The following is a 16,882-nucleotide window of genomic DNA, read 5'->3' as shown; positions in this document are numbered from 1 at the left end:
TGTTCCCTTTATTGTCTTTAGTTTTTAAGAAAGATTGGAGCGTGTTCCAACTTGTGTTGGGGTCAAAATTGGTCACGACGAAATCAATGTCAGAAAACTTTTCGGAAAATATCCTATTTGAAAAAGAGAGATAAAATTCGAAAGAAAAGAGAAGTGAGAAAAACTAAATCGAGTTTCGTAACAACTCCGAAATAGATTCACACGATAAGTCTTCGAGGAAGGTTACTCTAGGCCTCGGACAAACAGATCCCGAACAGCAAAACAACTATCGTCCAATTCGCCCAAAGGGAGAGTTGGACCGAACGCACCGTCCAACTCGTCCGTTTGGCTAGTTGGATCGGGCAAGCCGCCCAACTCGCCCGCTCAGTGAGTTGGATCGAGCAAGCCGTCCAACTCGCCCGCTCAGCGAGTTTGATCGAGCAAGCTGACCAACTCGCCCGCTCAGCAAGTTGGATCGAGCAAGTTATCCAACTCGCCGAACGGGCGAGTTGGATTGAACAAGTTGTCTAACTTGCCGAACATGCAAGTTGGATCGAACGAGCAGCCCAACTCTCCCGTTCGGCGAGTCAGATCAACTAGCCTGCCTTTGTCCCATCCTCGTAGCTCCCTCCTTCAGGATTGGATTAAACCTGCTCTTGTTTTTTCTCGATTGGAATCTCCGTTGGAACTTTACGATTTAAAAACCGTAAGAACTCGTTTTCTCATAAGAAGTTCGAATTGATCTATAAAACGCTAACGGTTAACTAAACACCATGAACTACCTCCACTATACGAGAAAAATTCAAAGTTACTTCGGAATCAACGTCGTTTCGGAAGCGCTCTTTCGATAAATCGTAAAAACGTTTAAGTCGGACAACAACCCAAATGGCTCCAAAATGCGGCTAGAAGCCCAATTACGATTTTAAACAAAATCGAGCCCAATTGTTATGACGGTTTATCTTCTATTCCCCAGGAGAAGATAAATGTCAAGATCGGAAGATAAACGTGAAGTTTCCAAAGATAATGACGATCTAAGAAAAATGAAATATTTCTGCGAAGCGATAAACTCGACCGAGGGCAGAAAAGAAAATAGCAAACTGCCTCTAAGAGGAGTATTTAAGGATGTCGAGGCTGAAGATGCAGGAGGACGTAATTTTTCTACTCAGAGCAAAACTTAGCAATTTAGAGCATTTAGGTAATTTTCCGTTTTTATTATCGAATTGCGACTCAACTAGGTTTTCCGCACAATTAGGTTGTTTGAACTAGGGATCTCGTCAACAGCTCTCGTGGCCAAGGCTCTTACCTTGTTGTAATGCTCATACGCAGATTCGGAATAAAACGCTTCTTGCTCTCTTTTCTATTCTCAAATTTACTTTTCGTCTATATTTTTGTATTCTAATTTCTTGGCGTGTGGTTTAGGAGCTATCCGAGCCCCTGGGAAATTTAGTGTTTCCTATCTCCCACAGTTTGGCGCTAGATGGAGGGGGGGGGGGGGGGGGGGGGGAGGGGGTACAGATCAATCTATCTCTCATCCACCAACGCTTGATCAAACATGTCAACTGACAATCTCAACAACCAACAACCTCGTGACGGCACCGTTGTCAACTGACTCCAGCAGCGAACGTTACCGCGGTTAACGCTAACACCGCAGCATTGGAGAAGGTCCAGAAGATGTTCTCGACTTTCGAAAAGAACTCAGCAGAACATGAGAAGGTCATGAGTTCTCTCGATAAACAAGTCAAAAATCTAAAAGCAAGAACCGGGGCCGTTCTTCCGTGCGGAACAACCCGAATCCGCGGAAGATGACTTGATTTCGCGACTCCTTTGGACTGGTCCGGCAACGCATAGGGAAAACCGTCTGGGCAAAATCCCAACGAAATCACTCCGGCGCCAAATCGGAAAAATCCAAGAGATCCCTGTCGCGGAAGATAAAGAAGAAGGAGAAATCCGACATGTCGACGTCGATTCTAGCAGTGAGTCCGAGCCTACAGACGAAGACGCAAACATGCATTTGCGTCACACTAGGTGCCGCGCTGCTCAAGACAACTCTAGTTCGACAACCCTATGACCGAAGAATAAGAAGCCATCTTCTGGGTTGAACATGAAGAACTGGCCGAGGAGCAAACTCGTAACACTCGCGCAAACGCCGACAAGGTTGTAAATCTGCTAGCAAAAAATCTGAGATTCACGATCTTCGCGATCATCTCATGAAAACGGTAGCAGAGGTTGGAGCGGTGAAATATCCGATCCATCACGCTATCAACACCTGAGATCGATCTACTGCTCAAGGAGTCTCGAAAAACGCCCTTCACTACTCGCATCACCAGAACTAGGGTTTCGGATCCTGGAAAGGTCAAGGTAACACCTTACAACGGTACAACCAATCCAAAGGCACACATGCAGGCTTTCCAGATCGCGATGGGGAGAGCCAAGTTTAGAGAAAGCGAAAAAGATGCCGGCAAATGCAGAGTGAACATGATGATCGGAGGATTGCAATACTGCGGCGATACCGTGCCATAAAAGCAGAGCGACGGACTACATAATCATCAAGGAGGAGACGAAAGTCTTGTCATAAAAGCAGAGGCTGACAAAAAAATCGTCAAAGGATCCTGGGTCGGACCAGAAGTCGAAAAAGAGAAACCCCGAAACGACAAAAACGTCAATCACGAGGAAGAAGAGACCCAGGGAGCGCATAACTACGCCATCAACTCTGGACCAGAGCAAGACCGGACGACGGGTAACACATGGACCCAAAATCCAAATTACGACGAGAATGTCTTCTGCTACTTTCACCAGGCCTGCGGCCACTCAACCGTTAACTACAAAGTTGTCGGCGCAAGGCTGGCCGCAAAGTTGCTCGCGGGAGAACTCGCCGAAGTGTCCAGCATAAAAGATCTCGTCCGCTATTCAGACCGCTCCTCGAGAAACAAAAAGGCTCCTCCGACAGAGAAGTCTTTCCAAGGGAACCAATCGAGAGAAAAGCCCGGCAGAAGACAAGACGAGAAGGTCAACGACAATAGTCGTCGCAGAGTGAACATGATGATCGGAGGATCGCAATACTGCGGCGATACCGTGTCCGCCATCAAATCATATCAGCACAAGCCCGATACGAGCGTGAATTCGCTGACCTGGTCCGCGCCCAGTGACTTCCCGAAAGGAGCGATCACTTTCGATGAAGAAGAGGCTGGCAGGATTGACCAGCCCCACTGGGATCCACTCGTGATCGATCTCGTGATAAGAGATATCGAGGTCGCCAGGGTTCTCATTGACACGGGTAGCACTTTTAATCCATCTCAGTTCCAGAAGTGTCGTTTGCATTCTCGGATCATATCCAACACCCAGCTAAAGTGATCCTCCCTATCCTAGGGTTCTTCAGTTGGTATCAGAGCCACTTTGGCTGGTTTGTTTTCATTCTTCTTATCATCTTCTCATATCTTCATCATTCTCTTTTCTTATTTCTTTTTGGATCTGGGCTGTTCCTTTACTCCCTTGTGATCGCCATTAAAAAAAAATTGATAAAAGAAGAAAAAAAAAAGTTTGTTTTGGGTAAAAGTTCTGGCTTGAATCACTTATGAAGAGAAATCCAGGGGGAGTGGTGGAAGAGAAACCCTGCTGGCTGAAGAGAAACCCAGCCTTAGGACAGTTAAGGCGGATCCACACAAAAATCTCTTCATTTTTCTTTTCTTTTCTTTTTCCCACAAAATTTGTTTTGGGTTTTGACTGCTGATTTTTTACTGCCTATCATCCTTTGAACCAGTGAAAGAACTCTAAGTGTCCATCTAAAAATCGTGAGCTAAACACTTGGAGTGTGAGGATTTTTATTTGCTAACTTTGTTAAGTGTTTTCAGGATGTTTGGACTTCTCAAGAAATCAAAACCACAACAAGACGTCTACTTTCCTTTTAAAACTGTTTTTGAAAAGGAGCAATTGATTTTTGATAAGAAACAGTTTGCTTCTGTCTGACTTTGTGCAGAAACAAAAGAAGAGACAAAACAGGTGCGATGATGAGAAGTGGGTCAGAAGTGGTGATCGTCCCTTCACCAAAGCCAAGAGAAGCAACCGTGATGTGCCTGATCAGAACGAGCTTCAGACTTATGCCAGCTTGGAAAAGATGTTGCATAAGGCGATTCATGTTGTCCGGTAACTCAAAAAGAAGGAAAACAACAACACTTCTTCTGCACCAAAACAACAAAGTAATTCTTCTTCTATTTCAAATTCTGATTTGAAAACTAATGTGTTGTCTTCTGATAAAAGCAAGGCTGTGAAAACCACAAGAAAGGCTCTTTCTACCAGGTGCTTCAAATGCCATAGGATCGGTCATTATGCCAACAAGTGCCAAAAACAGAAAACGTTAGTGACTTTGGAGAAAGTTGAAACCGAGCCAGAAAAGGAAGACCCTTTGCTGATTTTTGATGACTATACACATGAACCGAAGGAAGGGTCAGGTGGAGAGCAAAACTGTGGTCATAAAGAAGGATCTTCTTCCATTCACAAACCAGACCGAACTCAAGGTGAGCAACGTTCTGATTATGGTTCTTTTACTTATAATCCTTTTCCTTTTAATGTTTCAGATTTGAGGACAAATCTTTTTGAAGAGGAAGGGAATGATGTATCGTAGGCCACAGATCATTACATGGAACCAGCTCAGCATGGAGTTCAGGACGTTATGAATATTTCAACCGAAGTTCATGTTTTTCACCGTACCAGACTTGACTTGGGTCGAGCCAGACTTAGCTTGGGTGGTGAAGAAACCAAAGACGGACGGACATGCATTCTCATTCGGTGGACCATCCGGACAGTCCCGCATGCGTCCTTATCGTTACCCCGTGCATCTATCTAGTTCTGATGAATCTGGACAGAAGCCGAACAGTCTTCTTGACTAGTCTTCTCCAGTTTCCGTGCTTTGACCAGATCTAGTCAAATTGACTGGTCTTCTCCATTTTCCGTGCCTTGACTAGATCTAGTCAAATTTATATTTTCTATGCATTGTTTTTCCATATTTTCTTTAATTGTCTTTGACTACAAAACACTATAAATATGTAGTCCCTTTGATGAATAAAATCAGTTCAGTTTTTTTGTTGTTTATTTCGTTTCTTCTCTGTGTGAGAGAGAGAGTTCTTTAGCTAGTTCATTGGTGTGAACCGGCTTGTTGATTTGGTGGTCAGCCAATTCATCTTTGTGTGTTGTTTGGTGGTTAGCCAACATATTCATTCTTTTCATTCTTTCTTTGGTGGTTAACCTTAGAACGTGGGTATATCAAGAGTCATTCCGCATCTCTTGACGATCCTTTCAATCCATCTCAGTTCCAGAAGTGTCGTTTGCCTTCTCGGATCATATCCAACACCCAGCTAAAGTGATCCTCCTTATCCTAGGGTTCTTCACCTTGGTTACACGCCATGAAGGCAGTTCCGTCGACTAATCACTTAGGCATCAAATTCTCGACTCATAACGGATTCGCCGCGATCTGGGGATGCATGAAACAGTCGAGCCGTTGCTTCATGGCCGAACACAAGCTAAGATAAATAATGACCACCGCAATGGTGAAACCCAAACAGGCAAAGCTAACTCAGGCACCAACTGAAAACGCTTCGGAAAAAGGTGATCCAAAATCGTCGACTCAAGCAACAGCCAAGAAACAACCAGTTTCGGACCCCAACAGCTAACGCGATCGACGCAAACGAGACAGCCGAGTAAACACAGTCGCACAAACAGCAGAACTACAAGATGGCTTGATCTTCGAAAGGCGTACGTAGGCAGCTCGCCGCAGGACGAGTTCAGCTATCTCCCCTCTTCCAAAGGGGGGGGGGGGGGGGTGTGGATATACGAGTATTCGTATATTCTCGCATTCTAAAATTTTTGCCTTCTACTCAATATTTTTGAATATTTTTCCGCAATAAAGACTTCATTAAAATCTCACAAAATCTCTCGTATCTCGATAAACATCTTGTTATATTTTCGGAAAACATCAGTATACGAGCAAAACAATATCGTACAAACCCGAAAACGGAAACCCGCGAACAATCGTCCTACCTCAAAACGGATAAACTCCACACTAGCTTATCCAATAAAGAAACATCTTCGCATCAATTAAGGCATCGCCAGACTCAACGGATTCCGCCGATCACAAAAAGCCCTTCACAAACATATCTCAGTCGCACCGTCTATTTCGACTCCCGACCAGAACACGAAATCTCGGTCTCAAATACTCAAAATATTAACTAAAAGTATGTTTTCGAAAGCAAGACGTCGCCTAGATCTTCGAGTCGCGACTATAAATTACAAACGCTCGTCGATTGGCCCTGCCGAGCACTTTAGCCGTCCTAAACAAACACATTTAGATCCATCCTAAGGATAGTTCCTCTTACATTCGACTAGGATATATAACGCGATATAAAAGAAATCCGAAATTTTTGGTCAAGACTTCTGGGAGACTTAAAAATTGCCCTCGAAGAGATACTCGATTCCTACCGTACAAGTCACGTAAGCCGAGAACTTGTCGTGGACTATAAAGCGGAACGGAATCAGGTCGAAAGCGATACGAGTAACATAAGTCAAATTAGTCATCACACTCTCTAAAGCGGTAATTAAACCTAGGTCTTACCATAAACCAAACACACTGGTCTCTAACGTCTCAAAGTATGATATCGATAAGATACGAGATCCTGAAAGCATGTCTCTTCGCCCACATCTAAACTGATATGTCCTGAATTGGAGGATCACTTTAGCTGGGTGTTGGATATGATCAGAAAAGGCAAATGACACTTTTGGAACTGAAATGGAATGAATGATCATCAAGAGATGCGGAATGGCTCTTGATATACCCATGATCTAAGGCCAACCACCTAAAAAAGAATGAATTTGTTGGCTAACCACCAAACAACACACAAAAATGAATTGGTTGACCACCAAATCAGCAAGCCGGTTCACACCAATCAACTAGCTAAAGAACTCTCTCTTTCACTCAGAGAAAAGAAGAAACAAAAATATAATTCAAACTTAGACTGATTTTATTCATAGAATAGTTTACATATTTATATTAGCAATGGTCAAAGAAAGACATGAAGAAATTGTGGAAAATTAGAAACTTAGAAAATACAAACAAAGACTAAGACTTTTGACGAGATATAAGTGTGTTATTGAATGCCTCTTGGATGATCACGACTTTGACTCCTTTTATTGATATTTCTTGATGCAAATGGGAAGGAGATCATCAGCAAAGGCCTGGTCGAATTTGGTGTAAAATTGACCAAATTGAATTTGTTATGAATTTTTTCTTGGGCTGAAAAAGACCCATTTTGCCCATCAACTAAACCAGCTCCATATTCAGTGTCACTTAGCTCATTTAGCTCCAAGCTAGTGTCACTTAACTCACTCATCTCATCCAGCTCATCTACTCTCACTTCAACTGGTTTCAACTCATGCACACTCTCTTCAGCTGGTTCCAGTTCATGAACACTCTGGTTCAGCTCGTCCTTTGTCTCACCAGCTGGTTTTAGATCAGTATACTCGCCATTAAGCCCTCCTGGTTTGTCCTTTGTTGAAGAATCAGCTGGCTCAGCCATGGTCGCATTATCCTGGTCCGGGTCTACGATCTGAGGCGCATCCTAAACGCTCTCGAAACTTTGAGAACTTCTCAAACATTTCATACGAGCAACGAACAGGAATGTCCACAAAAGGAGTGAGGGACGAAATGACAACTCAAATCCTTCCTCCTACACTTAACAAAAATCCAAACATCCTTGAAGCCCTTTTTTCTATTAAAGCATGGTTCATAAAAAAGTCGGTAAACGGCAGGGATTCGAAGCCACACATAGCCAGTTCCACTACGTAAAGCACGACCACACTTGGCCTGAAGTAAACAGATAACAGAAATATATTACAAGACAAGGGAACATTCTCCCAATAAGTCACATAAGGCTTTACGATCAACCGTTGAAATCAAAGTACCCAGTCATTGATCCCCCCCATCGAGTAGTCGTTCACAACAAGGGGAACCGTCGGCTGGTTCATTTCGCCTGTCTCGTCGGGGACTCCCGCTCAGCTTCCACTGTGTCGGGAGAAACATAAATCGGTTCCCATTGCTTCCAAATCCACTCCTCAATCTGAGGAATTGCGAAATCCCTGTCTCTTTCGTTCATGTGCTTAGTTTGCCTCGCATTCTCGACAGCGAACGAATAGTCAGAAGCCTGCGTGAGATACAATCCGCCCACGGTACCGCGGCACTCGCGATAATCCCCGAGAACTTGATAACTCTCCTTAAACTCCCCAAACTCACACGAAAACGTGTCGCAACGGTTCTTCATAACCTCGGACATCTCTATGGTTCCTCGCCTATAGGCACGGCGAACCTCCGGCAAAGCGAAACCTCTCTCGTGACGACGAGAACACTCCAATTCGCCTTTCAAACGGGCAATCTCCTTATCGAGGATCTCGGCCCTGAATTGAGCCATGCAAGCCTCTTGGTTGCTCACTTTAAGGGCTCGGTTCATGAAGAGGAGGCCCTGTGAAAACTCTCGAAATCAGTAAAAATTCGACCATAAAAAAAGCCGTCAAGGAAAAAGACTTACCCCATTGACCATCCTCGACGCCTTGGTAAACTTCGGCGCGTTGCTGGGATCGCCATCAGTCGGGGGAAATTCAAATTCAAAAATCTCTTCGAGATCGACTTTGTCACTGCCGCTCCCACCTGCTTGACTGTTCAGATAATCTCTGAGTATGTTGTCAGTGGGAGAGCCTTATCCGGCAACCGCGTCATCATCGACGATAACATGTTTGTCTATGCGGGTCCTCGACCTTTCCCTCTCTACCGAAGCCTCATACGGAACGAACCCATCCATGCTCGACTATGCCCCTCTTTGACCAGTAAATCCGGCTGGAACCGAGAGCGGTGGAGGGCGACAGCGCGACAAACCCGTTTCAGAGTGAACAAGGCGCAATAGAATGGACCGCTACTGAGTAAATCTCTAACGGTGAGCAAGCCATCCGGATTCGGGGGAGAGGGTTAGTCACTGCAAAACAAGAAACAAATGCGTAAGGTTGAATATCTTCGAAACCAAAACTAGCGTGTATCCGGTCGGGAATACCTTTCGGCCCCATCTGGTCCTAAAGATGGGAATTCAACTCTCTTCCACAGATGCATTGTTGACACGTACAACGAAGAAATATTTATTCCAAGATTGGAAGTTCGACGCGAATCCCTTTATGTTCTCCATGTTGTTCCAAGGACCCATTTGTTCTGTGTCCGAATTCCCCCGAGGCATCAACAGGCCTTCGAGTTGATCAACATCAAGGGTCATGCCCCGTTCGTAACTCATCACCAGAATCCCGACAAGGTGCTCCAAACCGCACAGTTTGACCTGACCGATCGATAACCCGAAATGCTCTGAAATGCCCGAAGAGCTGCACGACAGCTTATGGGAAAGGAAACCATAAGTGGCATTGCATTAAATACGCTTTGAAACACATAAAGTAACCATCAGGCGGGAACTCGGCGACTTCCCCAGCTTCTGGAAGACAAAACTCGAAATTCTGCAGAAACTCTGAATAGCGGCAAGCCCATTCGGGCAACTCTTGCTCGGACAACCATCCACAGGGTCAGCACGAAACAGAGGAGGAGTCCAAGTCCAAGGCCTAGGAGGCTTTACTTCGCCCCTGGCCGCCCAGTACGCCTCGGCCTCCTCAGGATCAACCAAGTGTTCCGTCAACTCCACCTTTGGGACAACATCGTCATGTTGCGAGCTAGAGTCATCAGGAATCGAACGACCGTGACGAGATTTGGTGGAAGCTTTTCTCCTTGAAAACATGATTCTTTAAAAAAAAAAAATTTCCTTTCCAAGGGGAGAGAAGAGAGAAAAGGATCTTTTTGTCCTGAGAGAAACATTTGTGGAAATGAGCATGTACAGAATTTAAAAACTTACTCCACATACTTATAGGCAAAAGCATTCACTATTCACCTTCGGACTTTCAAACATTAGATTCCGCCTAATTTACCCGGCATGCCTACCGCTCGTAAGAACACCACGATTCTAACGAGCTGGGGGCCTAACTGTAGGGGTCAAAATCGGCCACGACGAAATCAATGTCAGAAAACATCCCGAAAAAGTTCTCTTTGAAAAAGAGAGATAAAATTCAAAAGAAAAGAGAAGTGGGAAAAACTAAATCGAGTTTCGTAACAACTCCGAAAAGGATTCACACGATAAGTCTTCGAGGAAGGTTACTCCAGGCCTCGGACAAACAGATCCCAAACAGCGAAACAACCATCGTCCAACTCGCCGAAAAGGCCAGTTGGATCGAGCAAGCCGTCCAAAAGGCGAGTTGGACCGAACTCACCGTCCAAAAGGCGAGTTGGACCGAATGCACCGTCCAACTCGCCGAACGAGCCATCAAACTTTCGTCTCGATCGGAATCACCGTTGGAATTTTACGATTTAAAAACCGTAAGAACTCGTTTTCACGTAAGAAGTTCAAATTGATCGTATAAAACGGCAACGGTTAATTAAACACCTAGAACTGCCTCCACTATACTAAAAAAATTCGAACTTACTTTGGAATCGACATCGTTTTGGAAGCACTCTTTCGATAAATCGTAAAAATGCTTAAGTCGGGCAACAGCCCGAAAGGGTCCAAAACGCGGCTAGAAGCCCACTTACGATTTTATACGAAATTGTTCCCAATCGTTATGATGGTTTATCTTCTATTCCGCATGAGAAGATAAATGTCAGGATCGAAAGATAAACGTGAAGTTTTCAAAGATAAATATGAAGAACTAAGAAAAATAGAATATTTCTGCGAAGCAAAAAACTCGACCGAGAGCATAAAGGGAAATAACCTCTAGGAGGAGTATATAAGGATGTCGAGGCTGAAGATGCAGGAGGATGCAATTTTTCTATTCATAGTATAACTTAGCAATTAAGAGCATTTAGGCAATTTTTCGTTTTTGTTATCGTGCTGCAATTCAACTAGGTTTTCCGCAGTCTTAGGTTGTTAGAACTAGGGATCTCGCTGACAGCTCTCGTGTACCCAAACTGAAGTGATGATTTTTGAAACTTTATCTTGTGGTCAGACACCATTTCATAATCCTTCAAAATCTTCAAAATGGTAACGCATTCTTCTTTCTGCGCCCAGCAGAAAAAAATAATGTCGTCTGCAAAGAGTGGATGAGAGATTGTGGGGCATGCCCTTGCTACCTTCCATCCCGTTAATTGTTTCTCCCTCTCAGTTTTTTTGATGTTTGCTATCAAGGCTTATGTGCACATGATGAATAAATAAGGGGACAGAGGGTCACATTGTCTCAAACCTCTTTGTGGAATTATGTGTCCTCTGGGCTGTCCATTCAATAAAACAATATATTGTACCGATGTGATACATTCCATCGTCATCTTAACCCATTGCGGATCATAACCCATCCTTTGGAGCAGTGCCTCAATGAAGGTCCATTTAATTCTATAACACGCTTTGCTCATATCCGTTTTAATTGCCATAAATTTTTCTTGACAGAACTTATTAGTCCTGAGTCTATTAAACATTTTCTGAGCGATGAGGATGTTATCCGAGATTAACCGACCAGCGACAAATGCAAATTGGGTTTCCAAGATCAACATTGGAAGGTAATGTTTCAGCATCTAACATAAAACCTTCGAGATAATCTTGTATCCTACATTGCACAGCCTTATTGGCCTCAATTCCATCGTCCTTGTAAGATGTTCTGTTTTTGGTATCAGACATATGTTTATGATATTTAAGTGACCAATTGTCATGTGCTTCCGACTGTTGCTAGTGGAACGAAAATAAAGGTACCCTTTTTTATTTCAATCTTATCATTTATCTCTTTCCATTCCTCCCATTCATTTTGGTTCACAATCGTAGAATGAAAGCTTAACCCACTCTCCTCACGAGATCAGCGTTGGGAAGTTGAAACGTGAAACGCCGTGGGGAGCTAAAAGGTGTGGTAGATATGCTCCTCTTAGACGCTAAGGTGAATCCCTCCAAAGTCATCCTCACAGTTTGTGATAATCTAGAGAAACTTATTAGCAGTATAACGACGGCTAAGTCATCTGTTCTTCTTACTGATTTGAAGGCTGGTCGCTGTTCTTCCACCGTCTACGGCTAGAAACTTCAAACGCGGTGGCGAGTTGATGGGAGTGAACTTGCTCTTCCTTGATACGAAGATTTTTCGTTCTTAAATCTCATGATCATAATAGTTTTGAACTTCACCGACTTTTACATTCATAAGTATGGAACTTTTTTATTCGATCTTTTTGAATCTCTTTTGAATGAGATATTTTGAAACCTTTTATGACTATGTTTTACCGTTCTTAATTCTCATGAATCATGATCGTAGGAGTTTTTGAAATTTTCCCGTTTTCACGTTCATAAGGATAAATGTTTTTCCAGATATTTATTGAATCAATTTTCAATGAAAAATTTTGAAACCGTGTGTTGATTATGTTTTCCCATTCTTAAATCTCATGATCAAAGTAGTTTTAACTTTTCCGGTGGTCACATTCATAATCATCAAGCGTTTTTATTCAGATCTTTAAACAATATTTTTTGAATTGATATTTCTAAACCATTTGTTTATTATGCTCTCTTTCTCTCATTTTCCAGTCGACCTTCATGCCAGCCACCATGAATTTTCATCACTCCTCTTCACATTTGACCCTCATACATGGGTCCATCACCGTTCAAAGAAGGATTTATTTACGAGCTCAGTGTGTTAGATGTAGCAAGATCAACCATCACTTCAAAATTTCAGGCTCAGTCATCGCCATACCTTCACCGAGCTTTATCGAGTTCATCAAGATGGCAGTTGTTAGTTTTCAGCACGTTTATCATTTTTCTAATCTAATTTTCATCCAACAATAATCTACCAACGTTACACTTTTTTAATTAAAGGTGATTTAATCTGGGGATGGTCAACCACAAAGTCTGCCATATTTGGTTCGTAGGTGAGATGTGGAAACGAAAGTGAAGACACGATCTAGAAATATTTAAATAGCTTATCTTAGTTGTCAATATTTTTTTTTCTAAGAGAAAAGACCTCAGCTGCATATCCCGCATTAGTGTATCACCCTGTGACATCACAACTATAATATAAATAAGAACCACAACACAATTTTTTTATACTTTGGTAATAACTATTTTGATCAACAACCAATTTAGATATAATAGTATGGATATGATCATTGTTCCAAATTGATTATATATATATGTGTGTGTGTGTCTGTTAAAAAGATAGATGGTGAAATTACATCAAAACAAACTTAGGAAGAAGTGGAACAAACAATTTGAAAAGCCAAAATTTGAAACCCCCATTGAAAGTTATGAATTCAATGGTTCTAAAACTAAAATAAATTTTAATTGTTTGTACATTGAACAATATTTTACATCTAAACTTATATAAGTAAGATAAAAGAATATTTAGATCATGGAAAAAAATATATGTAGATCATGGGTCTGTTAGTTGGGTTGTAAATGCAAAAATGTTGTGAGAATTTAGTATGTAGTTTTTAGTGATATAGTCGTAAGTTTTTTTATGTCAAAACTATTACAGTTTTTAAACTGCTGATTTAAGAAAAAAAAAACATAAACAACAACAGGTTGTAGATTTAAGGAGAGATTGTCCATTAAATTATTATAAACTAACTGGAAACAAAAATTAAGTGAAATGAAATATTTTTACAATCCAACCAATCAAACACCATAACTAAAATTTAATTAATTTTTGCTCATTTTGCTCATCTTCTTACATATAATTTTCAATAATCAAATATTAAGTATTAGGATACTAAAAATTTTGAAATTTGTAAGACAAAAAAAAATCAACAATTTGAAATAATTATATATTGTCTTTCTACTTATATTTTTATAATATATTATAATATTTATACATGAAATAAAACCTAAAAATATATATATAATCAAATTTAAACTTTAAACAAAAACCCAGTCCGGACCGACCCTAGTATACTATAAAATTCACATTTATATTTCTTAACAGATACTAAGGAGTAACATAGAATTATACAAAAGATGTGTTACACTTTCCAATTAATATAAAAATCTCATAGTTAATATTGTTTCATATTTGTTGATTCCTTAATTATAATACTTTCCAATTTTTAAAATTATAAACTAAAAGTTAGGGATTATTAGGACTAAAATTTTGGCGATAGAATATTTTTTTTCTTTCAAATCGAGGTGGAACTAAACCTATCGGTTATAACTATATATACATGATGTGAGGTAATATCTATGATCACAACTTCCATTATGTTTGTTAGCAGATTTGTATATGCAATAATGGTTCATATTTTTATCCTCTGTAATAATTAGTGTTGTCAAACGGGTTGTTCCATCCCGTCCCGGCCCGGACCATTGCGGGTTTTCTCTTTTGCGGGTTACGGCGGGTCAGGTCCGCGCGGGATGCAGTCTCCAAAAGCTCGGCCCAAGCCCGCCCCGCCGAAATGCACAGGCCTTTACAGGTCATCCCGCGGGCTGCGAACCATCAGGTGCACCAATGGACTTCTAAGCGCTGTGTGCTGTTCCATAACACTTATTGACGCTGCATGCTGCTCCAGGAGACCAGGACACTTCATCTACGTATTAAAGATGTACAATTCATGCTTTTATACTACATATCTAACTTTATTTTGTTCTTGTAGTCAATTTCAATTCATATAAGTTCTTGAAGTCATGTACACACAAACAAGCTCGACTTATTGGAACTGGATAGTCTGTATATTAAGAATGCAATTTCAGTTCAGTTAAGTCTAAACCAATTTGAAAGTTCATCTTAAAGTCAGTGATGATAACCAAGCTCGAGTTTTTGATGATAACCAAATCTTATAGTGCATGTAGAAGATGAGATGTTTAGTCTTAACAAATTTTAAATAAAGAAAAACACCAAATCATAGCAGTCAAAACAAAACCAAGCAAGTAAAACAAGATGTAGCAGATTGTAAAAAATAAAAACACCAAATCAAGATAACAATTCAAGCTTCCTCATCTTCATCTTCCCCATTGACAATGGACTGAAATGATGGTACTTTCTCTTCTTCACCATCACCATCGATTTCTTCATCTGTAAATATCAGAAATTTCATTTACTTAGGGTTAAAGGATAATGGTACTCTACAAGAAATAATAACGTGAATTAATTACCATGTGCATAAGATTCGTATCTCTTGATCCAATTTCTAGTGCATATCAAAGCTTGCACATTTTTTGGGAGTTTACGGATCCTGTATTTGTTAAGAACTCTAGATTCAATGCTAAAGGAGGACTCTGAAGCCACTGTTGTGATTGGAATACTCAGCAGGTCACATGCCATTGCAGGCAAATCCCCATACCGATGGGCATTATCCTTCCACCAATCGAGGATGTCAAAGCTCTGAAAATTATTAATGTCCAGAGGTGGTTCATCAAGATAAGCTTCTAGAGGTGTTTTTCCAGTCGCAACCCCACTGACTTTGCGAAATGCAAAGAAATCCTAAGAAGGTTAATACGAAAAAAATTAGAAACGAAAAGAGAGATGAAAAAAGGTTTAAAAATTAATAAACACTCACACTGTAGTTCCCAAACAGTCCCATTGACCCTGCTCCAGAAGCTTTTTGTGGAACAGTCTCTCGTGGCTCGGTAGACGGTGAGTTATTCTTGGATTTTTTGTCGTACGACTCAAACAGAATACTGAGCTTCTCACGCAAGTTCTTTAGCTTTGCATCACGTGTACTCATGTCAAGCTTTTACAAACAGCATTCGACAATGGACAGCTTAAACCTTGGATCGAAGACTGCTGCCATTGCAAAAAGACCACTGACTTCTTCCCAATATTTATCAAACTTCTCTTTCATCGGTGGCACCATGTATCGCACAATCTCATCTTCGATTCCCTCATTGATCCGAAGCCAATTATGGATTTGGAACACCTGATAGAAATACAAGTTCGAAGTCGGATAGTTCGAACGAGACATCAAATTTGTGATCACAGCAAACGGACCCAAAAAATTGCAGATATTCTCAGCTCTTGTCCATTCCGCAGCAGTGGGAGCCATTTTATAACCCTTCTTGTCAAATGTCTCCAACTTGCCAAATGCTCTACGGTACCTGATGGCTCTTTCAAGCATAAAGAAAGTCGAGTTCCATCTTGTCGACACATCCAGGAGTCGACCCCCAGTTTCTACTACACCCGCAGCCTCAACACATTTCTAGAACAAGTTTTCACGCGTTTCCGATGACATAACATACTTAACACTCTCTCTTACTTTGTGCAAAGAGTCTCCAATTACCTTCAACTCATCTTGTACTATGAGGTTAAGAATGTGAGCTGCACATCTCACATGGAAAAACTCTCCTCTACACAACAAAGCATCATCCAAATTCAGCCGAGACTTCACAATATCTTGCATCGAGTCATTACTGGTGGCATTGTCTAACGTCACTGAGAACACCTTCTTATCAACTCCCCACTCTTTTAGTGAATCAAGGAGCTGAATAGCAACATTCATACCAGTATGTAGTGGTGGCAGAGCACAAAACGTCAGGATCTTGCTATTCAACTTCCAATTCCGATCAATGTAATGTGCTGTCACACACATATATCCTTCCCGCTTCACTGATGTCCACAAGTCAGAGGTGAAAGAGACTCGTCCAGGAAGACTAGCCAATTCTCTCTTCAGCGTCTCTCTCTCACTCTCATATAGTCGATACACATCAGCTCTTGCTGTGTTTCGACATATGGTTTGGACATCAGCATTCAAATACTTCCATGTGTCTCTCACTTTTTCATACTCCACGTACGAATATGGTAGATCATGCTGCACTATTGTCTTAGCAACCAGTTGCCTGAAGACATTATGATCATACTTCCGAGACACAACTTTCCCCTCAACATTGAGTTGCTGCTG

The 16,882-nt window shown here is 41.5% G+C and overlaps 1 protein-coding gene and 1 long non-coding RNA gene across 2 annotated transcripts; both read left to right on the top strand.

The window, feature by feature from the left end:
* The first annotated feature begins 2,397 nt into the window (after window positions 1–2,397).
* Window positions 2,398–3,330, top strand: LOC125584357. Its single transcript, XM_048752716.1, has 2 exons — window positions 2,398–2,448; window positions 2,506–3,330. Exons 1-2 carry the CDS (start codon window positions 2,398–2,400, stop codon window positions 3,328–3,330), a joined length of 876 nt encoding a protein of 291 aa, XP_048608673.1.
* An 8,490-nt stretch (window positions 3,331–11,820) lies between these two features.
* Window positions 11,821–13,094, top strand: LOC106399743. The gene is made up of 2 exons (XR_007323457.1): window positions 11,821–11,952; window positions 12,055–13,094. It is a non-coding gene; the product is annotated as an uncharacterized LOC106399743 (long non-coding RNA).
* The last annotated feature ends 3,788 nt before the right edge of the window (window positions 13,095–16,882 follow it).

This window comes from Brassica napus, chromosome A2 (assembly GCF_020379485.1).
Source record: "Brassica napus cultivar Da-Ae chromosome A2, Da-Ae, whole genome shotgun sequence".
NCBI lineage: Eukaryota > Viridiplantae > Streptophyta > Magnoliopsida > Brassicales > Brassicaceae > Brassica > Brassica napus.
Note: the sequence above shows the minus strand (reverse complement) of the source record. Positions and strands in the feature narration are given on the sequence as shown.

Bases quoted from the DNA above. Each gene is read 5' to 3' on its own strand.
- LOC125584357 (XM_048752716.1), top strand. From the start codon at position 2,398: ATGGGGAGAGCCAAGTTTAGAGAAAGCGAAAAAGATGCCGGCAAATGC. The intron at 2,449-2,505 runs GTGAACATGATG...CCATAAAAGCAG, and splicing joins AAGATGCCGGCAAATGCAGA to AGCGACGGACTACATAATCA.